The 26,416-nt window shown below is 34.4% G+C and overlaps 1 protein-coding gene across 2 annotated transcripts in view; it reads left to right on the forward strand.

The window, feature by feature from the left end:
* The window catches only part of Tusc3 (tumor suppressor candidate 3), a 127,762-nt gene that overhangs the window by 73,296 nt on the left and 28,050 nt on the right, over positions 1-26,416 (forward strand). The window contains exons 4-6 of one of the 2 annotated variants that reach the window (XM_090353989.1): positions 6,552-6,692; positions 8,157-8,297; positions 20,995-21,084. In XM_090353989.1, the coding sequence (XP_090210115.1) occupies positions 6,552-6,692; positions 8,157-8,297; positions 20,995-21,084 (372 nt within the window). The remainder of the gene's footprint in view (positions 1-6,551; positions 6,693-8,156; positions 8,298-20,994; positions 21,085-26,416) is intronic. The other variant, XM_090353990.1, reaches the window with a different exon arrangement.

Below are 26,416 nucleotides of genomic sequence, written 5' to 3' on the forward strand. Positions count from 1 at the left end.
TAGAATTTGAACGTAGATATGATGCTTTCATCTCTCAAGTTCTTAATTATGCCCTTAACAGTTTCTAAAGTAAGAGTCAAAATTAAAGTTTCATTCATGACTTTTTTATTTTTATGACTTGATGAGTCTTCCAAATACAAAATGTATTGCAATTCCCAGCATTTGCTTTGGTTGTCTTAACATATTTTCTTTCTTTCACATGGTGCATTTGGCTTAATGCTCTTGATTTATTCTTACTGTGAATAGAAAATATACCAATAGTGAGTATTTTGGGGGTTATTTCTTACAGAGTAGCTCCTTGTTACTAATTTCTACTTGCATAAAATACTTTTCTTTTTGTGTCTTCACTATCATCTTAGTAGATTTCATTTATATTTTATCCCTTTAGTTCATTTGGGTTTTATTTTGGATGTTTTACCCAAAATAAATAGTAGAGTGTTTGTGTTTAGAATTTCTTCTGTATCCTTACTCATACTCAATAAATATAATGGTATATTATTCTGTAAAAGCAGTAAATTTGTAGGAAAACATATAACCACAAAATAGGTTCTTAAAAATTAATTTACTGTTATAATGTGATATACAGAGGGACTACAATGACATGAGTTAGGTAATGAGTATTTCCTTTCATACAGTGTCTTCTGTTCTTTCATTCACTCCCAGTCCCTCCTTCCTGTCACCATCTTCTAGGGGTTACATAGTTCACTTTCATCAGTATCCAGTAAGCTCTACTGCTGCACTTCTTCACATTCTTCCTTTAAGTTCTGTGTTCCCCCCAGAGGTATACATGTGAATAACATTCATAAAGAAGACAGAATCATAAAAGAGAGAGAAATCTCTTGGACCAGAAATGTAGCATAGTGCTAGAGTGCTTGCCTAGCATGCACAAAGCCCTAAGTTCGATTCCTTGGTACCACATAAACAGAAAAATCTGGAAGTGGAGCTGTGGCTCAAGTGATAGAATGCTCAAGTGATTGAGCACAGAGAGACTCAGAGATAGTGCCCAGGCTCTCAGTTCAACCCCATCACTGGCAAAAAAAAAAAAAAAAGAGATTCCTTGTTTCTGTGTGTGTGTATGTGTATGAATATATGTATGTATTACATACATGTTACATATGTGATGTAATATCTTGTCCCTAACTCTATCTGGAATAAATTAAAATATATAGTAACATTTCTTCTAAGCAGCTTATAGATTAGGAAGTTGGTTATTATCATTACTGTAAAGGAATAAAATCATATACAAATGTAATTTCAAATCAACTTAAAGGGAAATATATATATATAAAACATTATTTTGTTGTGTACTTTACATACTCTTTTTATACACTTTTGGGAGAATTGATATGTACTTGAGTTTTTTCTACATTAGCGAATACTGATTTGTTTCCAATCTGGTTAGAACAGAGACTTTTAGATCAAATGTTTCTGTTCACCCAGATTATGAATGATAACAAAAGTGGTTGGGATTACTGTAGTTTTTGTCATCTTTAATTTGTCTGTACTAACTATGATAAATGTATTGATACTTATAAGCACACTGTTTCCATTAAAACAGTCTTTGTCTTTTCTTGAAGTAGATCCTTAATACAAAAATCACATTTCACTTCTAACTACTTTTAAGGAACAGCACCTGGCCTGTGATCCTATTGTTAGAGGATAGTGTAGTATGAAAGAGGTCTACCACCACATGAAGAGAATGTGCTTAGATGAGGTGGAGAGAAACACCAGAGTTTCAGTTTTACGAAGAAACAAAGGTCATATGTGACCGTATCAGCTTACCAATAAAAGCTCGAAGTATTAACATGAGGTACTAAACAAAAATTTTCATCCTGAATTTGTGCTGCCAATGGGCTTCTAGTTTGTAACTTCGTTGGTATCTGGTTGGCTATAGTTATTTCATTATTTCACCTATGTAGACATTGGAAAATTCATCATGGTGATGAATTTTAAAGTCAGATTGATTTCAATTGAAATTTTGTTCAGAACTATTTTAATTGAGCGTACTTCCTAATACACACATCTGCTTTGTCTTTTCTAAAACCTAGCACCTTCCTTAACATTAATTTTTTATCTTAAAATTGCAAAATTCATAAAAGTTAAAACAATGATTTGTTCAAGTAATTAAGATGAAAAAGTGGTGAATTACATATTTTTCTACACTTAACTACTAAAAGATTTTTCATACTTATATTTTGTTTCACACTGAGTTATATTTTGTTAAAATATTGCCTCTAAAATTTACATTTTAAGTCACTGTCAGCAGTAATGTGGTATCTGAAGATAGAATTAATAAAAAAATGTCAGTAAATTTAATTTCTAACTTCTTTGGGGGCTTGCTAGGAAAGTAAATTATATTCCCATGGGAATTACTGAGGCTAAGGGTCTGATAATAGGTCAGTGAGTTAATGACAATGGTGTGTTGGAAGGACTTCTGGAATACAGAACAGATCTGTGTTGTGCCCTGTTTATACAGCCATGGGGAGTTAGGACATTTTAATTAAAAAGTCTTTGAATTACGTGACTTTTTTTAAACTTCAGAAGTATAGCATGCTCAGTTTTCATATGTACTTCTGATTGGTGTGATTTAGGAAATAAGAGAGACTTTTCTTCTTTTGTAGTCTTAACATTTACATGTTGACCAAAAACTTTTGTGCATCCATTAGAGTAATGTGAAAGAATAATGTGAGAGTAATGTAGGGTAAGCACAGGGAAGTGTCTGTTACAGGCAGGCCTACTTTGGGGAAATGGAATGGAATAAAGCATGGATCTCTGATGTCATTCAGAGATACATAAATGTGGATATGTGACATATACTATGTACATAATGCTGCATAGTATAATCTGTCATGTTTTTCGAATATAGGAGCTTCCATATTTTAGTCTTAGAATAAACATGTTCAGAATTATTATAAAAATTGTTCTTAGGAAGTGGTGCTGTGGTTCAAGTGGTAGAGCTCTAGCCCAAGAACAGTGTTAGGCCCTGAGTTCAAGCCCCAGGACTTCCCCAAAAAATATTTATTAAAAATATATTGTATTCACCCTAGATAAACTTACCCCAGAGGTAACATTACAGAACTGCTTATTTATAGCTGTTGTTTAAGAATACTACTTAATTTATAAAGATCACATCTATTTCTTCTGTGAGAGAAGGAAAATATTGGTGCCTTTCTCATAGGATTATTTATATGATTAAAATTAGATGCTAATATATGTTTCTGCTTATCTCCGTGCCTGATATGTAAATGCTTAGGAAATAATTATAGCAATGCAACATTAGCAATAACATCAAAGTACAGGCTTCAATCTTCCAATACTATCTTACTTTTCCAGAAGTTGTTTAAACAAATTTTTGTAAAAAAAATGTCAATTTGAGGTTAAAAAAGAGCAAGAAAATAAATAGGACAGAATGGTAGTCTGTTAGTATCTCTTGAGGAAAAATATTTATTTAAATATTGTCTTAGTGTTACAGTAATAAAATACATAAGGTTGGATAGTTGTAATTAACAATAGGTAAGCCTCCACTTTTAGAGGATATGAAGTCTAATATCAAGTGTCTGACAGGGCCTGTGTATCATCACGTGTTAGAAAATAGAGGAAGCCGGAGGGAAGCTTAACTCAGAAGGGGCAAACTCACCCTTTTACAATGGCAATCCTTCCCACTGATGCTGGTGGAGTCCTTATGGCTGTCATCTCATAAAGTTCTCATCTCTTAATACAATTGTAATAGCTGCTAATCTTGAACGTTAGTTTTGGAGCTGATGAACACTGAAATCTCAGTGAACATGAGATTACCAAATATTTTACTTTAGTACTAGAATACTAATGTGGCTAAAAGGAAGGTAAATAATGAAACTCTCACTGTATTCTCAGTACTGAAAATGAACACTACTTTATACAAATATATTTCTTTTGAGAATTCAGCTCCTTTATGCTAAGCTGTTTGAAGGTCTAAACATTGATTTCGAGCTATTTTGTAAATATATAGTTACAGTGAGAGTTTATCTGTATGACAAGATCTGTACACTTTATTATAGGTAGCTATGCTTTTATAGCTATATCCTAATCTTGATAATTGCTGTTGTATAATACAATTTATTTGATTTCTTGTTATTTAAAAATTATATTGCAAATGAAGGGCAAAATAACCTTTTAAGTTTTTTTTATAATTTCTAAGTAGCCCACATTGATATACATGTATACGTGTGTGCTTATGTGTGCACACATATACATATACCTGAATGTATATATTCACAGTTTGTTCTGCAATGCAGATTAACCATACACATGTTTCTAGAGATTATATTGTTAATAAACATCATTTATTTGTTTCTATTTATATGCTTTTTGAATGGAAATTACCTATAGGAAACAATTCTGCAAGACAGCCAATTTAAGAATACTAAATCACGGGCCGGGAGTTTGGCCTAGTGGTTGAGTGCTTGCCTAGCATGCACGAAAACTCGGGTTCGATTCCTTGGTACCAAATACATAGAAAAAAGCTGGAAGTGGTGCTGAGGCTCATGTGGTAGAGCTCTAGCTTTGAGAAAGTCCAAGGACAGTGCTCAGGCCCTCAACTCAAGCCCAGAACTGGCAAAAAAAAAATACTAAATCAATAGAAAAGTTGAGCAGAAAATATGGTATTGGGGATTTTGTGTTTCTGTTAACTCAGATTCTTTAGAGCATAAACACTGGTTTCTGTTGCTTAGTGATTATCATTATAAAAAGGTAAGACATTAAAAACTTTACTAGAAAATTCAGTCTTCATATACAATTTAATGTGTTTGTAACTAATTCCATAATATGCTTATATTTTCAAATTCCAGTAACTTCTCAAGTTGAATAACCCATGTACTGCCAATTTATGGTGTTTCTACTTTGAACTTTTTCTTTCATCTAAATTGCAAAAATTTACAGACATGGAATAAAAAAGATGTTACTATGGAGGATACACCTCAAAATATGTATCATTAATATTAAATGAGACAATTTAGAGAATTTAGGCAAACTTACCAGTTCTGTTTCATCCAATAATGCATTGGTGATTAAAAACATATTAGGAAACAAGATGAAGGGTAGGGGGAGGAAAATGGGGATCAAGACATGTGAAAGGGTATCAATGTATGTGAATTAATGCACCTTCTATCTGGCAAATATCATGTAACCCTTCTATTAATTACAATAAAATATATGAAAAAAAGCATAGCACTAAAGTAAAAAGATATTTACCAATAATACATCAGACAAATGCTTAATACCCAGTATCTACAGGGAACTAAAGAAACTAATCCCCCCCCCCAAGCCCAAGAAACCAATCACTAAACGGACAAGGGAACTAAGGAGAGACTTATCAAAAGAAGAGGTTAAAATGGCAGAAAAGCATATGAGAAAATGTTCATCATCCATGGTCAGAAAGGAAATGCAAATAAAAACAACCCTAAGATACCACCTTACCCCAATAAGAATGGCCAAGATTTTGAACTCAGACAATGACAGATGCTGGCGGGGTTGTGGAGAAAAAGGAACCCTTTTGCACTGCTGGTGGGAAGCAAGTTCAGCCACTCTGGAAAGCAGTGTGGAGGTTTCTTAAAGAACTGAAAATTGACCTTCCCTACGATTCCACCATACCACTCCCGGGTGTCTATCCTGAACATCATAACCCAGGATATGATAAGGACACCTGCTCAACTATGTTCACCTCTGCACTATTCACAATAGCCAAGTGATGGAAACAATCCAGATGCCCTACTGGGAATGAATGGATACAGAAAATGTGTTATAGACAAGATAAAATAATGACATTCACAGGGAAGTGGATGAATCTAGAGCGAATCACGATGAGTGAGACAAGTCAAGACAAAAGGAACAAAAGGCACAGGATATCCTTAATATGTGGCTGTTAGATCCAAACAGTACAAGAGCGAGGACTCAGTATTTGCATACCCAGTGCTATGGACATGGTATTGGAAATATAAACACAACTACATAGACATAAAAATTTGTGACTGTTACAATATCTCACTTTGTTACTTGATATATCAGATATATTTGTATTTGGTTATTTGAAATTGGACAGGGAACGGGGGAAAACAAGATGAGGGGTGGGGGTGGGGGGAGGGAAATGGGGGCCAAGACATGTGAAAGGGTATCAATGTATGAGAATTAATGCACCATCTATCTGTCAAATATCATGTAACCCTTCTATTAATGACAATAAAAATATATGAAAAAAATTTGTGACTATATAGACATAATGTTTTAATACATAGATTAGTAAGTATGACATACAAACCCTCAGCCTAATTTCAGTTATGTTCTAGAACCTAAGTGCCAGTTATTGTATATAGAGATTCCCTTCTTGTTAAATATGTCATTTGAAATACGATGTAAAAATCAATGTTAATAAATTCTTTAATTAAAAAAATTAAAAGTTAGGCAATGACATTAAATTGGGTAATTTAAATATTTAAATTTTGTAATGTAATCTTTTATATAAGTGATAAAGAATATTAGAATATTATAATTAGTATTTTTTATCCTATGTTTTTCAGCTCAACATGAACTCTGCACCTACATTCATGCATTTTCCTTCAAAAGGCAGACCCAAGAGAGCTGATACCTTTGACCTTCAAAGAATTGGATTTGCAGCAGAACAACTAGCAAAGTGGATTGCTGATAGAACGGATGTTCATGTATGCTATTATTCTCTTAAGTTTTAATGGTATAGCTTGACTTATAGTGTACTGTAATTAGCCTAACGGACTTATTTTTTTTTCTGTATGGCTAATTCTTCTTGCATAGGAAGTACTATGAGTTCCTTTCGTGTTTTTATTTTGTAGTGCTGACATTAAACCTAGAACTTTGCACATGCTAAACAGATGTCCTGCCACTTACCTACGTCTCTGTCCTGAGAAACTGTGCTTGATAGTTATCATGTATTCAACTTTGAGTAACCAGGTTAATTCAGATAGTTTGTTGAATGATAATTCAGTTACTTTAAAAATATGTGTTAGACAAAAAGTAATTTCATGGTAAAATATATTAAAAGGTTCAATATATTTAGTAAATTAACAAAAATGTTTAAAAGCAAGATACTAAAATCTGATTCTTCTTTCAATGGAAGTAAAGGATTCAGAGCCATGTGATAGTCTGTAAACTATAAGTTAGTATAATGTTCCTCATAGACTTGGTCCTGTTTCTCTTTGATGTAATCTAAGTTCACAAGTGCTGTGAATGGATATAGCTATTAGGGGTTTCAAATTCTTAGTTATTGAATTTTTAAAACAGTATTCAGTTTGATAGAAAAAATCATTTTGATAGAAATAATTCAATGTTTAACATAAAAGCCTCACATAGAATTAAGCTCAAAATCTAACAAAAATAGATTCGAAATTAAAATAAAATTAATTCTATTGAATATTTTTACTAATTGAATATTTTTATTTAAAACATGAATTTGATTATAAGTTGAAAGAAACTGTGTATTCTAGAAGGTAAAAAACAAAAATGCAGATGGTTGTATGTGTGTAGGGAAGAAAATTATATGAGGCTTATGTCCAGAATAACTAACAAAAAGCAGGACTAGAGTCCTGATTGAAATGATAGAGTACCAACTGAACAAGCAAGCTGAGTTCATGTAATACCCTGAGTACACATTTTCGTACTGCTATCACCCAAAAACAAAAACAAAAACCGAACATAAAAACAAAAGCACACATAAACTAAATAACAACATTTGTTCACTTTGGCTTATGACATATGGTTTATATTTAATAAAATTTTAAAAGTATCAATGCCAGGTGTCAAAAGTGAGGTGATATGCCTCTGAACTTTCTTTGCTAAAGACTGGAAGATCTAAAATACAGTCAAAAGGAAAAAAATAAGAAGCTGGGTTACTAGGGTCGCTTTGCCTATAATCCTAGCAATGTAAGAGGCTGAGATCAAGTGTTACAGTTCAAGGTCAGTCTGTTCAGAAAAGTCCAGGATATTCCATCTTCAATTACTCAACCAAAAACTAAGCTGAACGCATGCCTCAAGGAGCAAGCAAGCCAAGTTAAATAAAACACAAGGCTCTGAATTCAAATATACAAAAATAAAAAGAGGGGGGGGGGAAGTATTTGTCTTTTATGATGTAAATTTCCATGGCATTTTTGCAGATTCGTGTTTTCAGACCGCCCAATTATTCTGGCACCATTGCTTTGGCACTGTTGGTGTCCCTTGTTGGTGGTTTACTCTATTTGAGAAGAAATAACTTGGAGTTCATCTACAACAAGACTGGGTGGGCCATGGTGTCACTGGTATGTTATTTAAATGTCCTTCTTTTTGCTTTCTTTACTTTATTGTGGAGGTTTTAATATTAACTGAAGGAGCCAGATCATTATCATAGTAGAAATCAGACTACATGATAAGAACCAACTTTTCATAGCTGGGCTGATGAAAATTCTGTCAGTTGCAATTATGACATCTTTTTTCTCACTATTAAACTATAATGTCCTTAGCTGGGTACTGGTGGCTCAGATCTGTAATGCTAACTACTCAGGAGGCTGAGATCTGAGCATCACGGTTCAAAGCCAGTCCAGGTACGAAAGTCTGTGAGATTGTTATCTCAAATTTAACTGCCAAAAAACCAGAAATGGTACTGTGGCTCAAGGGGTAAAGCAGTAGCCTTGAACTGAAGAACTCAAAGACAATACTTAGGCCCAGAGTCCCCACGGCTGCCCCCCCACCAAAAAAAAGAAATTGTTTTGTGTGTATATGTGTATATGTGTGTATGTGTGTGTATACTGTCTTTCCATTCTTGGCACATTACAAATGGTAAATAAATTTATGTTCATATATTTAGAAATATGAGCTAGGTGCTAGTGACTTACACATCAAATCTTAGATGCTAAGGCGTTAGAGGATTGTGGTTTGAAGTCTGGGAAGCAACCCTAGAAGTAGAGGTGTGGCCCACGAGATAGTGCTGGCTTTGAGCAAACATGCTCAAGAACCCAAGCCTCGTACTTACCCCCCCAAAAAAATAAAACCTTGCCTGGTGTATGCCTAGCTGTTCAGGAGACAGATCTGAGGATCACAGTCCAAAACAACCTGAGCAAGAAAGTCCCTGAGACTCTTCTGTCCAATTTAATCACAGAAAAACCCAGAAGTGGCGGTATGGCTCAAGTTGTAGAGCTCTAGGGACAGTGCCCAAGCCCAAAGTTCAAGCACATGACTGGCACACACAAAAAGAGAGAAAATAACAAAAAGTTAAAAAAGAAATGACCTTTAGTTCTTGTATTTACCATTTGTAATGTGCCATTTATGCTGCATATATGTAGAATTGTGGTAAGAGATACAGGAACTAGTAGTTTATGGAGTTTTTTTTAAGTGTACAGATTTAGAAATGGACTCATATAGTATTTCTTTTCACCAAGTCTTGTGGCTTGTGTACCTGGTGTTTGTTAGGTTCTGAGGATGTGAAATCAATTCCTTTGAATGTATAAATTCACCAGTTCAGCAACAGACAAATGTGTGTGTACAGGCTGAGATGGAGGAAAGTGGGGAGAGCTTCAAGAATGTAGAAGATGCTGTCCAGAGTGTGACAGCGGCGAATTTGGAAAGAGAAAATGAAATTCTGTAGTTGTTACAGATAAGAAGGAAATATGTAATGATGCTGGAGAGAAAAGAAGTAGTGCCAAGGGGCTTTTACCCCACAAGGAAGTCATCAAAATATTCCTTAGGGATGAAAGGATCATTAAATTTATGTGTAAAAATCACTCTATGTGTAAAAATCACTCTAGTAGCCATGAGTAGTTGATTGAAACTGGGTAATTTGAGCTGATGGAAGCCTAAGATGTTATCCAGGTGAATATGATCTAATTTGGTTTCTGCAAAAATATTTTTCTTCTAAATGATTTATGATTATACTAATTATTTGAATTTAACACAATGAAGTATAGTCATATGAATAAATGCATTCAGACTGTATAGCAGCCTCATATATTAATTAAAATATTAGTGCTTTATGTTTATATGTAATTTATATTACTCAGATGACAGTGAAGTTTTCTAGATGTTATTTTTCACTTTTTAACTATTTTGAAAGATATAATACATGACATTTTTCTTTTCAATGATTGTGAAAGATTCCTAAGTGTAAAGCTGAAAATTAAATACAGTTACTGAATCCACAAGTTTATATACATATTTGTATGACATAGGTTTACACTAGTCAGGTGTGAACATTAAAATCATGTTCAAAACAGTAGATACTATCTATGGTTTGGTAATTAGTCTTCCTTGTGCTGAGGAAGTATGTACATTGACTGAAGAGCAGATTAGTGTTCGCTAATTCAGATCTTTGCTACTTTTTTTTTTTTTGCTTGTTTTTCTTTTGCTCGGGGTGCGGGGTGACTTATAGAGAGGTTACAGTTATATTTGTAAAATAGTCCATTGCTTCTTGAGCATTGTTACCCCTTCCCATGTTTTTCTCCTGTTTGCCTTCCCACAACCCCTCTCTGATTGTAAAGTTCATTTCCAACATATTGTCTTGTGAATGTCACAGTTACATTGGACACCCTTTGTCTGAGTCATCATCTTGTTTTTTCCCCCTTCCGTCCCTAATTCAAATAAGCAAATAAATGTGTATTCAATATACTAAGTATCAAAAGTTAGATACATAAACAGGGGATAAGCCATAAGGAGAGAAAAAAGTTAAAGAAATAACTTTGTGAAGTACATTAATAACATCAACCACAAAGATAAACCTGTTATTTACATATCCTGGAGTTCATTTCATGTAGCCTCAATCCTGTATGGCCATATGTAAATCGCTTTCTACTTTATTTAGTTGTACCAGAATTCCTTGCAATCATGGAGTGGCAGCCGTTCCAATTGCTACAGTGAACATATCCTGGACTTCATTTCATGTAGCCTCAATCCTGTATGGCCATATGTAAATCGCTTTCTACTTTATTTAGTTGTACCAGAATCCCCTGCAATCATGGAGTGGCAGCCGTTCCAACTGCTACAGTGAACATAGCTGGCCTAGTATTGGCCCAGCTTTCAAAGATAGGGGCTAAGATTTAGAAGGACGCACAGGCAGCTGTGAGTTCTGGAATAAAGACCACCTCAGCACAGCCTAGGCTTCTGTAGGCCAAGCACATGGGAAATTTTACCCAAGGCGCTTAGATTCCTTCCTCTGCTCAGTGCTGTTTGAGAACATAGTTTTTAGATGGTGCCTTTTTGTTACTATGGAACCAGATTCCAGCAGGTCCATGTGTGAGACAATTGCAAAGAAAACTTTACCATCACCACTACAGCATGGAGCACTTAATGAGCTTGTGCACGTATTGGGGGGGGGGAGTGGGCTGTCTTCCAGAACATGGAAGTGGCACTGGCACTGCTGCCACCTCCACTTAAGAGAATTGGTTTTCTAAGTTCCCTTGAGGCCTTTCTAGATAAGCAATGATGCAGATAGTACAATATGTAGAAGAGAAGGCCAACATCCAGGTGTATATAATATGGCCTATAGCCATCTGATGAATACAGGAGCAGAAATTCTAAAAAACAAAAACACAAAAAATATTGTATTAATTACAATAAAAAATTAAAATATTTAAAAAATTGTTAGGTAAATTCAGTAATATGCAAAATGCCAACTTTTTGATTGTAGGGGAGGTTAAGTATTAGGGAAAATATAAATTGTAAGTCAGTGTATTAGATGTGTACAAGGAAAATGTGATTATGAAAAATACTTAGAGGTGATAATTAGCTATTCTTCATCATGATTCTTAAAGTTTTATACTGTTTAGCAAAGAAATTTAAGTGACCATTAGGCAAAGTAGATATTAAAATACAAGATATTCTACTATTGATAGTGTAGGTTGATAATACTTTTCACTGTTCGTCACCTCATAGAATTAAGGTATTTGAAAAAAGTTTAGGGACTAAAAAATAAGGAATAAACATTATTTTTAATCTATGACATGATCTGCTTTTTATATAATTGTCTGCAAGGAAAATTCAAGATCTATGAGCAACAAATAATAAAAATAATGGAATGCAGTGATTTTTTTCATATGAATTTTTGGTCATTACCCAAAAATTATTTAGGGTTGTTATATAATATATACTTTATCTCACATCTCCTTTCCCTCCCTCCTTTACTATTTCTCCTGATCTCTCCTATTGCTCTTTTATTTTTTAATTTTCTTTCTTTTGTAGATAAAACGTGAAACCTTTTCCCAAACTAAATATTGTTCTCATGCTAGCCCATTGTTAAAAGCATAGTTGTAATTGAAGAAGATAGATAATGCACATACTTGCTGGTGAGATGTATGTAGTAACTGAGGATGTTTAGAGAAATGATACTTGGAGAAGGGAAGCATCTTCAGGCCAGTAGTTGGCATAGTTCACCAAAGGACTATTGTAACCTAGAAATGGAGATACCAAGAGGTCCTGTCTTCATTTCATAGTTTGTTAAATGCTAACCTATATACTATTAGTATATATGTGTTTTCTATCATGAGGAAGAGATTTCTATCGAGTTTTTGTGTGTTTTTCCCTAATGTGTAGAATTGTGTCTGACTGGTAGAATGAGCTAACTATGTATTTGTTGAATGACTAACTTTAAAAGATAACTACAATTAGGTTTAAGGAATTTTTTTTAAATAAGGTGCTTATTTTCACTTTTATTTTTCTAAGAAATCTCAACTTATGCCATTACGTTTTGATGAATTTTAGAATAACAGTTGTTAGTTTGAAAACAGCTTCTGTACTCAGAACTGTGAGACACCATGTGAAGATGTAAAGTAGGACACAATAAAAGGAAAAGGCCATGAGCCTTTCCCTGTCAGGGACCTTAACTGTGTGCTGAGGATGAAAAAACCAGATGTGTGCAACAATAGATACTGATGTTCTCCTTAAAATCATGTTTTCCAAAACAGCAAACCATTATATCAACGAAGCTATTCATATGTGTCTCAAGGAAAATGTAAATGTACAAACCAAAATATCTTCTAAGGGACCTTTGTATTAGTATTAGGACATTCAGGGAAGAGGTGTGTTTGAAAAACATACATGGAAAACTTAAAACATAGTGTACATATTTTTCTTTCTTGTGAATTAAAAATTACAGTTTGATGGCCCAGGTTAGCTGATACCTGAGGATCACAGTGGAAGCCAGTCTGAGCAGAAAGGTTTCTAAAACATGGAAAACCAGAAGTGGCAGTGTGGCTTTAATGGTAGAGTACCAGACTTCAGCACAAAAACTAAAGGACAGTACCCAGGCCCCAAGTTTTAGCTTCAAGAACAGTGCAAAAGAATGTGCGTGTGTGCTTGCACACACACGGTAGTTTGAGACTCATGAGGCTCTTATTTGATACACAAGGGAGTTTTTGAAATACCAATTTTGTAATGTCTTCTGATCAGAAATTACCTGCGTTTGTCTCATGGACAGAATTTCAAGTATTTCAAAAACTATTGGGATTTATTAGCTATATGCATAGTTGAAATACATTATATTTTTTCATTCTAAGTAATTGAAAATAAAGATTTGCTTTCATCCTATGTAGATTCAGATTTTCTCCCACCACTGCATTTGAAACATGAATCTCTTGGGCTTTGATACCTGCTGTATTAGAATTATTATTGTATTTTTTTCTTTTCTTTCTTTTTTTTTTTTTTTGGTCAGTTCTGAGGCTTGAACTCGGGCCTGAGCACTATCCTAAGGCTTTCTCAAGGACAGAGCTCTACCACTTGAGCCACAGCACCATTTCTGGCTTTTTCTATGTATGTGGTACCAAGGAAGTGAGCCTAGATCTTCATGCATGCTAGGCAAGCACTCTACAATTGGGTGAAATTCCCAGCCCTATTGTTGTAATTTTTATTGCTATTATAAAGGTGATGTACAGAAGGGTTAAAGTTATTATATAAGTCAAGTAAAGAGTAAATTTTTTTTCTATAATTTTATTTATTTTTTATTAAAGAATTTATTAACATTGATTTTTACATCATATTTCAAATGACAAACAAGTATTCAAGAAGGGAATTTATATAGTCACTGGCACTTAGATTTTAGAACATAATTAAAATTAGGCTGAGGGTTTGTATGTCAGATACATACTGAATTTTTATTGTATAATTTTTCCATTAGTGTTTATTTTTATTTTAATAGTGATGTACAGAGTGGATACAGTTATATTTTTAATTTAAGAATGATGTACAGAGGTGTAATAGTTTGATAAGTCAGGTATTGAGTACATTTCTTTTTTGCCTTTATTTTCATATATTTTTTAATGTAATTAATAGAAGGGATACATTACATTCATCAGAGAGAAGGTGCATTACTTCACATACACTGATAGCCTTTCTCATTTCTTGGTCCCCATTTTCCTCCCCCAACCCCTACCCCTCATTTGTTTTTCCCCCTTTCCTATTTGATTTCAAATAACCAAATATGCATATATACAATATATTAGATAACAAGGTGAAATACTGTAATCATATGAGATAACCAAAGGAACCGCAAAAGAGGAGAGATAACATAGTACATTAAGGACAACAATCACTCATTATATGGCTTTTGTTTCTATATCCTGGAGGTCCTTCATTTAGCGTCCTACTATATGGTATTATGTATCTAGGTTTTGCTTTATTGTAAACCTCTGGTAGGAGAGCCCAAGGTTTCTACTGATTATGATAAATGAGGAAAACTATTGAGCCTATGTTCCTTTGAGTCTGGCTTACTTCACTTAATATGATTTTTTCTAAGTATTTCCATTTCCTTACACATGAGGCAATGACGTTCTTTCTGACAGCAGCATAGAATTCCATTGTGTATAAATACCACATCTTGTTGATCCACTCATCAACTGAGGGACATCTAGGTTGGTTCCGTATCTTTGCTATGGTAAATAGTGCTACAGTGAACATCATTGTGCTAGTGGATTTAGTATGTCCTTGTTTCTGGATGATTGGGTAAATGCCAAGTAGTGGAATTTCTGGGTCCTAGGGAAGCTCTATGTTTAGTCTTTTGAGGAACTGCCATACTGCTTTCCACAGTAGTTGAACTAGTTTGCACTACCGCCACCAGTGTAGTAGTGATCCCTTCTGGCGACATCCCCTCCAGCATCTGTTATTAGATTTCTTGATCATGTCCATTCTAACTGGAGTGAGGTGGAATCTTAGAGTTGTTTTGATTTGCATTTCTTTTATGGCCAGAGATGTTGAGCATTTCTTCTGTGTCCATAGGCCATTCTTATTTCTTCTTCAGCTCTAAGTCTTTGGCCTATCTTTTAATGGGGATGGTTGTTTCTTTGGAGATTAGTTTTGGAGTAATTCAATTTTTTGAGCTATTGATATATTTTAGTTATGGGGCCTTTGTCCATTGTATGGTTACTGAAGATCTTCTCCCACTCTGTAGATTTCTAGTAAATTTGCTACCTATGTCCTTTGCCATACAGAAGCGTTGCAGTCCCAATTATCCAGACTTTCTCTGATTTATTGTGTTTCTGGGTCCTTATTAAGAAAGTTTCAACCTGTGCCAAGGAGACCTAGTGTATCTATTATTCCTTCTTGTAAAGTTTTCAGAGTATCTGCTTTTATCTCAAAGTCTTTGATCTATTTGGAGTTAATCTTGGTGCAGGGTGACAAAGAAGGATCCAACTTTAGTTTTCTGCAGCTGCCAGAACCACTTGTTGAAGAGGCTTTCTTCCAGTGTATTTTTTTTTTGGCTCCCTTGTCAAAGATTAGGTGGCCATAGGTCTGTGGTTTAATATCTGGGTCCTCAGTTCTATTCCATGGGTCTTCAGGCTTGTTCTTGTGCCAGTACCAAGCTGTTTTGATAATTATTGCTCTGTAATAGAGTCTAAAATTTGGAAATGAAATTCTTCCTGCGCTGTTCTTTCTGCTAAGAAGTGTTTTTGCTATACGGGGTCTTTTATTATTCCATATGAAATTTTGAATTGCCTCTTCTTTTTCTTAGAATGACATTGGGATATTGATGGGTATTGCGTTGAATTTGTACCTAGCCCTTGCAAGATTGTCATTTTCACAATGTTGATTCTTCCAATCCAGGAGCATGGGAGGTTTTTCCATTTCCTTAGTTCTGCTTTAATTTTCTTTTTTAGGGTTTTAAAGTTTTCATCAAAAAGGTCCTTTACATTCTTAGTTAAGCTAATTCCTAGGTACTTCATTTTCTTGGAGGCTATTGTGAAAGGAGTTGCTTTCCTGATTATTGCCTCATTCCTAGCGTAGAAGGAAGGCAGTTGATTTTTGAGGGTTAATTTTATAGCCTGGTACCCTTCCAAAGTTTTGAATCAGCTAAAGGAGCTTGCGAGTAGAGTCTATAGGATTCTTTCAATATAGAATCATGTCATCTGCAAAGAGGGATAGTTTTATTTCCTCTTTCCCTACTTGGATCCCCTTTATGCTTGTTTCTTGCCTTATTGCACTGGCTAGGAATTCTAATACTATGTTAAAGAGGAGTGGAGAGAGTGGGCATCCTTGTCTTTTTCCTGATTTTACAAGGAATGGCTTTAGCTTTTCGCCATTAAGTATAATACTAGCTGTGGGTTTGTCATACACAGCCTTTATTATATTGAGGAATGTTCCATGGATTCCTAGTTTCTCCCAAGCTTTTTAACATAAACGGGTGTTGGATCTTGTCAAATGCCTTTTCTGCATCTATTGAGACAATCATGTGATTTTTGTCCTTGCTCCTGTTGATGTGTTGAATTATATTAATTGATTTGCATATGTTGAACCAGCTTTGCCTCCCTGTGATGAATCCAGTTTGATCATAGTGTATAATTTTTTTGATGAGTTGTTGTAGACGGTTGGCCAGTATTTTGTTGAGAAGTATTGCATTGATGTTCATCAAAGAAATAGGTCTATAGTTCTCTTTCTTTGATGAATCTCTGTCTGGTTTGAGGATGAGGGTTATACTGGCTTCATAGAATGAGTTTGGTAAAGAACCTTCACTTTCAATTTCGTTGAAGAGCTTGAGGAGTATTGGTGTGAGCTCTGTTTTGAAGACTTTATAGAATTCAGCTGTGAATCCATCTGGCCCTGGGCTTTTCTTAGGTGGAAGGTCTCTAATTGCCATTTCTATTTCAGAGCTTGAAATAGGCCTGTTTAGTTGGGTTAGTTCTTCTTGGTTCAGTGTGGGTATGTTTATATTGGCTAGGAATTCATCCATTCCTTACAGATTCTCAAATTTGTTGGCGTAAAGGTTTGAGAAGTATTCCCTCATGATACTCTGGATCTTGGTAATTTCTGTCATGATATTACCATTTTCGTCTGCAATTTTATTTCCATATGCTCTCTTCTTTTTTTGGTAAGATTTGCTAAGGGCTTGTCAATTTTGTTAATTCTTTCAAAGAACCAACTCCTTGTTTTGTTGATTCTTTCTATAGTTTTTTTTGGATTCCAAATCATTTAATTTTGCTTTGATTTTAATAATTTGCTTCCTTCTACTGGGGTTAGGGTTGGTTTGTTGCTCTTTTTCCAGGAGCTTAAAATGAGACATTAACTTGTTGGTTTGCGATTTTTCCAACTTGTTGTTGTAGGCACTCAGAGCTATAAATTTTCCTCTGAGTACCGCCTTTGCCGTGTCCCAAAGGAGTTGGTATTTTGTTTGCTCCTTTTTGTTAAATTTCATAAACTGTTGGATTTCTGTTCTGATCTCTTCGATGACCCATTGGTGATTCAACAATGTGTTGTTCATTCTCCATGAGTTACAGGGTTGGTGGAGATGTGTGTTCGGTTCCAATTTGATGCCTTTGTGGTCTGAGAGCGTGCAGGGAATAATTTCAGTGTTTCTGAATCTGTCCAGGTTTGTTTTATGGCCTAAGATGTGGTCTATTTTGGAAAATGTTCCATGTGCTGCTGAGAAAAACGTATATTGTGTTGTTGCTGGGTGGAATATTCTGCAGATGTCTGTTAGATCTTGTTGGTCTATATAGTTGTTCAGTTCTAAGGTTTCTCGAGTACATTTCTTTTTAAAGAGTGTTACTTCTTCCTTGTTATCTCCTAGTTTTTCCCTCCCGATCCTCCTTACCCACAAGTTGTATAGCTCATTTCCAACACAGTGTCTAGTGAGTATCACTGCTGAGATAGTACACCCTTTGTCCTACCATTTTTGTATTTGAATGGTGGATCCTTACTACTTTCTTGTATGATAATACTACTTTCCTCTATGATAATTCTTCCCACTTGTGTAGTAGATTATTTTATCCCTTCTACTTAATTCCAGGGCTCCAGTGTTTTCTTCACTCTTTCAATGTTACCATAAAGAGCTTTACCTTAAAATTTTGGTTAATATGAGCAATAGAAATAAAAGAATTCAACAGTTTTCTTACTTATTTGATCACTTTTTTGGCACAGCTCTTTGAAGTAGTTTTATTCTTTACTCCTAAAGCTCTGTTATTTCATTGAGAATGCTTTTGTCCAAGGTCCAACTGTTTTCAAGCAAACTAAAGCCAGTGTTAATTCTAAATGAATTGATTTCCTCTTGTATATTTACACAACTGATATCTTCATCTTGCATTTTTCTTCATTTACCTTCTCAGTAGCCACACCTTTGACATTTTCTGCTTTAGCTACTTCCTAATCTATTTTGAATGTATTTGTATACTATGCCTCTCATCTTGGAATGTTGCAGTTTCATTTCTCTATATTTACTTGTTGGGAGAGCTCATGTACTTTAAGGGTTTATATACTTTCTGTTGAAGTCAGATGTTCCTAAACTTAGAATGATAATTGTGAACTAGTGATATTTCAACATATACATCCATCACCGTACTTTATAATCAATAGGAAAGAAAAAAAAAAACAAAACCAAACAAAATTCCAGATTTTATATCCCTGACCTGGTTTTCTTAGGGTCATTTACTAAAATTTCTCTTTGGGAGAGAGTGGGCAGGGCTGGTGTTTGTAATTTTTGTTGTTTTCAGTTCTATAAGTTAAAAAAAAATTAGTCATTCTTGGCCACCTGTACTCTGTTGCTTTTTAAAGGTATGGGAAAAACTGAATTAGCAATATTAAGGGTATATTACTTATCTAATTGACTATGTGAGTACTTGTACTTAGTGCTAAAATACCCATTTACTTGAAAACCAATAGCTTAAAAAGATAGATTCAAATACTAATATTATACAACGAAAATTGAAGCTTAGGGTAATGTATTTGCCCTGTGTCTTAAGTACCGAAAGTAGGCCTAAACTCAAGTATTTTAGCTAAAATGCCTCTGTTTAATTTCTGTGATAGGCTTCTTGGAGCAGAAAGTATGCCAGCTACAGGTATTGAGATTGTAGAATGTTCTTGGGTGCAGACAGACACTAATGAAGTATTTTAATATACTACATATTTTAGTACTATGTGTATGCCCTGTTTACCCTACAGGAATTGAGATTTCTCAGGTTGCTTTGTGTGTCATCATTCTTCAGCTTTGGTAGTAGCTGTCCACCATGTCCTCTGTGCATGTCTTTTTTTTTTTTTTTTTGTAGCCCTGGGACTTGAACTTAGGATCGTGGGCATTATCCCTGAGCTTCTTTTGCTCAAGGCTAGTGCTCTATTACTTGACACACAGAGCCACTTTGGGCTTTTTCTGAATATTGGATAAGAGTCAACCGCTTATGGAGTCCCTTCATAGTTTATTCCTAGGCATTCTTCACATCCTACCTATTGTGCTGGAATAATCGTATCTGTTTTCTTAATGACAATAATCAGAAATTTATTTTCAATTGCCAAATTGGTTGATTTTTTTTTCCTTGAGTTTTTGTCATTTTATAAGATATAGAAATGTCTCTTAGAAGTCTTAGCAGGGAAGATTTTTTTGAAAGCACATAATCATTCTCTTTAAAACTACACCCAGACCTTATTATTAGCTTCCTTTTCCCCTTTATATGCCTCTCATTTCTGTATTACATTGGTTGTATTCAAAAGCTACCTTGTTGCTCAAAACACAAGCTAGAAACTTAGCAAGCTATGCTAATGCATACCTCTGATTGGGAGGCTTTGGACCACATATGCTACTTGGTGAATTCGAAGTCAGCCTCTAGTATATACATAGCAAGTCTTGCCTCAAAAAGTAGAAATAAGAACTAGTTACAGTGGCTCATACCTGTAATCCAAGTTAATTGGGAGGCTGAGATCTGAGGATTGTGGCTAAGTTACAATGATTGAATTTTGACGTTTATTTAAACACTTTACAATCGTCTTTGCTAATACCTTGAGTCTTCAAGATTAGTTTCATAATACACTTTTTTTTTCCTTAATGATCCCAAATGGTGGTTAACATCTTGCTATGGTTTCTTTGATCTCTAAACATCTGACTTAACTGTTACATGCTTTGCTGAAAACATTTCAATGCATGATACTGTTTGAAGTTTAAAGGATCTAGATAATTATTTTATTTTCATCTGTCCTTTGTTTTGGCAAGGGGCAGTATTGGATTTTGAATGAGTCTCTTGTATGCTAGGCTGGTGCTCTATCTCTTGCACCGTAAGACATATACATGACATCCCATTTGTCTCCCTACCAGACATTTCACATATGTTATCCAGTTTAGTCATTGGAATTTCTACTCAGCAGAGTAGGTGTCCTAGTTTTTTTACTAAGAGAGATGATACATTGTTTTAAAGCTTTGTGATTAACATGGTTGTTGTTTTTGTGTGTGTGTGCTTGATTGTAGGCCAGTCTTGATACTTGAACTCGAGGCCTGAGCAATTTCTCTGAGCTTCTGTGTTCAAGGGTAGTACTCTACCAATTAAGTCACAGCTCCACTTCCAGCATTTTTGTAGTTAATTGGAGATAATTGTCTCACAGGCTTACCTGCCTGAATTGGCTTTGAATTATGATCCTCACATCCCACCCTCCTGATTAGCTAGAATTGTAGTTATGAGCTACTAGAATTGTAGTTATGAGCTACTGGCACCTGGCCCCCATTTATTTCTTTAAATGCATGTTCCTGTTTTTCTCTTACATATTGAAACATTGTGCCCTGGTTTTCAGTGTATAGTCTTTGCTATGACGTCTGGACAGATGTGGAATCATATTCGTGGACCTCCGTATGCTCATAAGAACCCACACAATGGACAAGTGGTAAGTGCATTTCCTAAGCATAAATATCATTTGGTAAGAAAGGATTATGTTCATAATGAAGTATCATGTATATAATTTACTGCCTCTGTCATGTATACACAAGCACAAAACAGTATCTTGTTTGATATGGCATTGAATGGTTTAATATCAATCTTTTAACAGTTATGTACTACTAACAAGTATACATGCAAAAATCTATCTTTCCACTGGGTGCTGGTGGCTCATGACTATAATCCTAGCTATCTAGGAGGCTGAGGATTGTGCATAGAAGCCAGCCCAGACAGAAAAGTCTCTTCTAGACTCTATCTCTAACCACTGAAAAAGTAGAAGCGGAGCTGTGGCTCAAAGTAGTCCTGAGCAGAAGAGTGCAAGGACAGCACCCAAACCCTGAGCTCAAGCCCTGCAAAAAACAAGTAATACCTCTTTCACCTTTATAATTGTTGTGGCATAATATGTAATTCTACAAGAGAAAATAGAAACAGTTTATAGCTAGCGTCCCATTAGTGGTAAATTTAACATATTTCAAGTGTTAAAACATCATTAAGAGATATAGGTACTTCATTGCTTTTGAATATTATTAATGTGTTATAAAATTAAAATGAAAATGATGTAAATTCTGCTACTAATATAAAAATACAATAGTTCTTAATTCACCTCACTTAAGTTGTCTTCCCTTTCCTTTGGGTAGGTGAAAAATACTGAGATAGATGAAGTTTATAATGTGCTTTGCTTTAACTTTTTCTACTTTATTGATGTAGAGAGAATAGGAAAAAATTTGAATATATATCACCACACTGTTGCCAATAATTACTTCATAACTAACTTTATTTCATTGATTCTTGCATCCTCTTCCTTTTACCTTCTGTTGTGTTCATTCAAAAGACAGGTTCATCATCTCTTAATGCATAAATCTACCTGTTCCTATTAAAGTTCCATGATAACTGTCATGCTTTAGAGACTAATTCCATATTACCATAAATATTCACACTACTTCGAAATAAATTTGGTCTTGTATTTTTAGAACATTTTCAGATCTTGGTAGATGGTAAGAATATGGAGTCAATGTTTAATTCAGGATAATCAGCTGCCATAGTAAATGAGACCTAATTTTTCAGATGTTTTTTGAAGTGTCATTATCTATAGGGAAGAATAATTTCTGAGGACCTTCATTATTCTAAATCAAGTTATTTTATTTTATTTTTTTTTGCCAGTCTTGGGCTTGAGCTCAGGGCCTGAGCACTGTCCTTGGACTTTCTCAAGGCTAGAGCTCTACCACTTGAGCCTCAGCACCACTTCCGGCTTTTTTCTATGTATGTGGTACCGAGGAATCGAACCCGGGTCTTCATGCATGCTAGGCAAGCACTTTAACCACTAGGCCAAACTCCCGGACCCATAAATCAAGTTATTTTTAAAGAAAAAAATTAAAAGTAATTAGAAAATAAATTGCTTTTTTGCTGTAAGTTTTCACATAAATTCTGCCTTCTCAGTGACCTCCCTGTTTGCAAGGTAAATCTCCTCCTTAATGTTTCTCGTCAAGGCCCCATTCTATACCCGTAACACTCATAATCTTACAACATGGTATAATTTATGTATGCTGTGTTATTTTCATGTATTCTTTACCATGAACGTAGTAATATAAAAGCTCCTGTGATAAGACTTTTCTAATGTGAACATAGATAAGTTTCTGTTATATAGAGAAGGAACCAACGCCGAAGATTTGATCACTTTGTGTTGATACTTTCAAAAAGTAATGTTTAGGAGCTCTCATACATTTTCTTGCTGATTAATTCCTATTCTATGTCAGTGTTCTTTAGGTTAAAAAAATAGGTATATCATCATTTGTACTTTATTAAAGTGCAAGGAAAATAGATTAATATTCTCATTAAATATTTTAACATGCCACAGTAATCTGTTTTCTTACAATTTTACTCAGTACTTTGGTTTTGAAACTGGCTCCATATATTCATTATAGTAGAGAAAGCTTTGGTGATGTTTATTCTGATAATAATAACCTCCACTCCAAAATTCATGGACTGATCCTTGTCTACCCATCTTGCATGAAGTGAGGATCGGTAGGTGAATATCCTTTAAAGCATGCTTTGATTATAGCTGTAACACTTCCAGTGGTAGCATTCAGTTACATTTTAGTTGAAAATTCTAAAAAGAAACTACGTTTCTGTTCTACTTAATTTCATTTTCAACCTTTTCCTGTGCTGCTTTTTAGCCTGTATCCTCCGCTCATTGTTTCTTTTTTTCATATATTTTTATTGTAATTAATAGAATGGTTACATGATATTTGCCAGATAGAAGGTGCATTAATTCACATACATTGTTGTTTCTTAAATATGTATTTATCCTTCTGCTTCTGTCTTAGAAATAAATGCTCTACTTGTACTGGATCATCACCTTCACAAACCATCTAATCTGCCATTCCTCTGAAAAGAACTACTGCTTATGCATCCTTTCTCCTTTCCTTTTTTGTAAATTCAAGGGTTCATCTGTCGTGTATTATAAGCCTTTTTTAAATGTAATAGTTGACATTTCATATCCTGTTGCTCAAATATTTAAACTGGTTTATTTAATCTGTTTTTTTGTATGTGCAATTATATTCATATGGTTCATGGGAAAGATGCTTTTACAACATACTAGTATATGGAATTTGTAGTTAGATTCTGTCCTTTAATTTCATGTAAAATATGCACATGAGAAATACCATGGAGAAACCCCTTACAACAATTAATAGTCACTAAATGTAGCATGACAGGAATGTAAAGCAGGCTCTGTTGGGGGTGTATATCAGAAGTAAGAAAGGTGAATGTACAGGATTAAGGAAGATGATTATGAGCAAAGTACTTTATGTGAAAATAGAATGATAAATGATGAAAACTGTTGTAATTGGTTTGCAAAGGAGGAAAGGAATAAGAATGATAGAGTGACGTTGATAGGATATATTGTATATATGTATTGAAATGCCACAATTAAACTCAGCTGTGTGCAATTAATGTTTGCTGCTAATAATCTCAGTTAAGGAAAATATTTTGTCTGATACATTTTGCAACTATGTTTTTCATAACCTCAAAAAAGAGAAGCTGAAATCATGAAAGTGCTGTATAGGATAGTGGCTACAAAATGACAAAAGCTCTAAGTTCTGACATTCTTTGTTGTACCATAAGATGGAGATAATTGACAATACTGATTATTTTGCAGTAACCAGAAGGGAAGGTTTTTGAATAGTCTTACCAAAAGTAAATTGTGTTTCTGATGGAAGATATGCTTAATATTCTTATTTGATTATTATATAGTATACACATGTATTCGTGTATTAGTATAGGCCATAAATACAATGATGTGCCATTTAATAAAACTTTAGGAAGAATTGTAGCAATAATGAAACTTATCTCTAGGCAAAATATTTTAAAGCTCAATTTCATCCCACAGTGATCATTACTTTGTTACAATTGAGTCAGTTATTAGATGAAGATATTAGTTACTACATAAGGTAAAGAAAGTCTTTAAAAACATCTATAGTATCATGCAGAGATGGGAGAAAATTGCGCAGTAGTATGCAGCTCTCACTGCATTGTAGGAAATTTTCCTTTCAACTTTTTATATATACTAGGTCATCATATCCTGGCAAAATGTGGTTTAAGTTTCACTCTAATGAAATGATTTGCATAATAATGTGCTTTCATACTGTGGGAACAAACTAGAAGATTAATGTTGCTTTATGAAATGAAATACATGCTGCTAAAGAATTTTCACTTGAAACAGTAATTTTCTGTTAAAGTGAGAATAGTAAATGTTTCCTTTTTAATAGGTATATTTCATAAAGCAACTTAAAATGGTTGGGACATTTCTTTTTCTTAGCTTATATTAATAATAATGGGGAGTTAGGCTTATTTTGACATTTCCATCCCTTTTCCTTACTGTCTTCTCATTCTGAAAACAATTTTAACAAACTCATTGTTCTGTCTTTAAGCAGATAATCTACTTTGACCATATGCATCTTACTTCTTTCTCTTTATTAGCTTAATATTATGTTTTCATATTTATAACAATTATATAACCATTTGTCACAGTATATTTTACATTATCTTAAAAGAATAAGAGGGATGAGGCTAATTTATGAAATTTATTTCTCACAATTCTGAAGGCTAGGAAGTTGGAACACATCAGCATCTGTCAAGAGCTTTGTTGCTGATGAAAAGACAAAAGGTCCAATGCAATATAATCTGCCTATGCTGATGGATCATGAGAAACCTACTCCCATGAAAACATTGTTAATCCATTGAGAGATTAAAGTTCCGCATGGTCTGTCTGCCTCTAAAAGTTCTTTACATTTTTGCCAGTCCTACACTTGGGCTCAGGTCATGAGCACTGTCCTTGGGCTTTCTCTAGGCTAGAGCTCTACCACACTTGAGCCACAGCACCACTTCTGACTTCTTTCTACGTATGTGGTACTGAGGAATCAAACCCGGGTCTTGGTTCATGCTAGGCAAGCACTCTACCATTAGGCCAAACTCCCAGCCAGTTTAATACAGTTTTAATAGCAATTAGGCTTAGATGGGAGTTCAAGAGGGAACAGATAATCAGAGCATAGTATTATACTTAAAATTTGTTTTTTATGGCCAAGTGCCAGTGGCTCATGTCTATAATCCTAGCTACCCAGGAAGTTGAGATCTGAGGATTGTTGACTAAATCCACCCCTGGCATGAAACTCTTATCTCCAATTAACTACCAGAAAACTGGAAGTGGCACTGTGGCTCAAGTGGTAGAGCACTAGCTTTGAAGTGAAGTGTTCAGACGCAGAACTCAGGCCCAAAGTTGAAGCCCCACCATTGACATTTTTTTTTCCTCAAGATAATTGATACAAATACATTTTTTATTTTATTGTCAGGATAATGTTTAAAGAGGTTACAGTTTGTCAGGTAATGGTACACTACTTCTGAAACCTTGATACCCCTTCTCAGGTTTTTGTCCTTCTTCCCTTTTTCAAATATACTAATAAATGTATATATAATATACCAAGTCACAAATTCAGAATACAGTAATAACTACATGAGATTTACATCTTCATTTTACTTGGGCAAAAATTTTATGTTAAAATTATTAATGAGTTACTTCTTTTAGTGTCATTAGCAAGTATACTGACTTTTGTAAATACTTTAGATTTTCACAATCAGATTTTACAAGCTTTCATGAATTTTTTTCTCTAATTTTAAGTATATAATAAATATTGCTAACAAAAAATAAGTTATGCTGCATATCTTCCAGATGTAATTGACTTGCAATTTTATCTATAGAGTCTTGAAGTTTTATTTATAGGATGTAC

The sequence above is a fragment of the Megascapheus bottae genome, chromosome 20 (assembly GCF_031878675.1).
Source record: "Megascapheus bottae isolate mThoBot1 chromosome 20, mThoBot2.hap1, whole genome shotgun sequence".
NCBI lineage: Eukaryota > Metazoa > Chordata > Mammalia > Rodentia > Geomyidae > Megascapheus > Megascapheus bottae.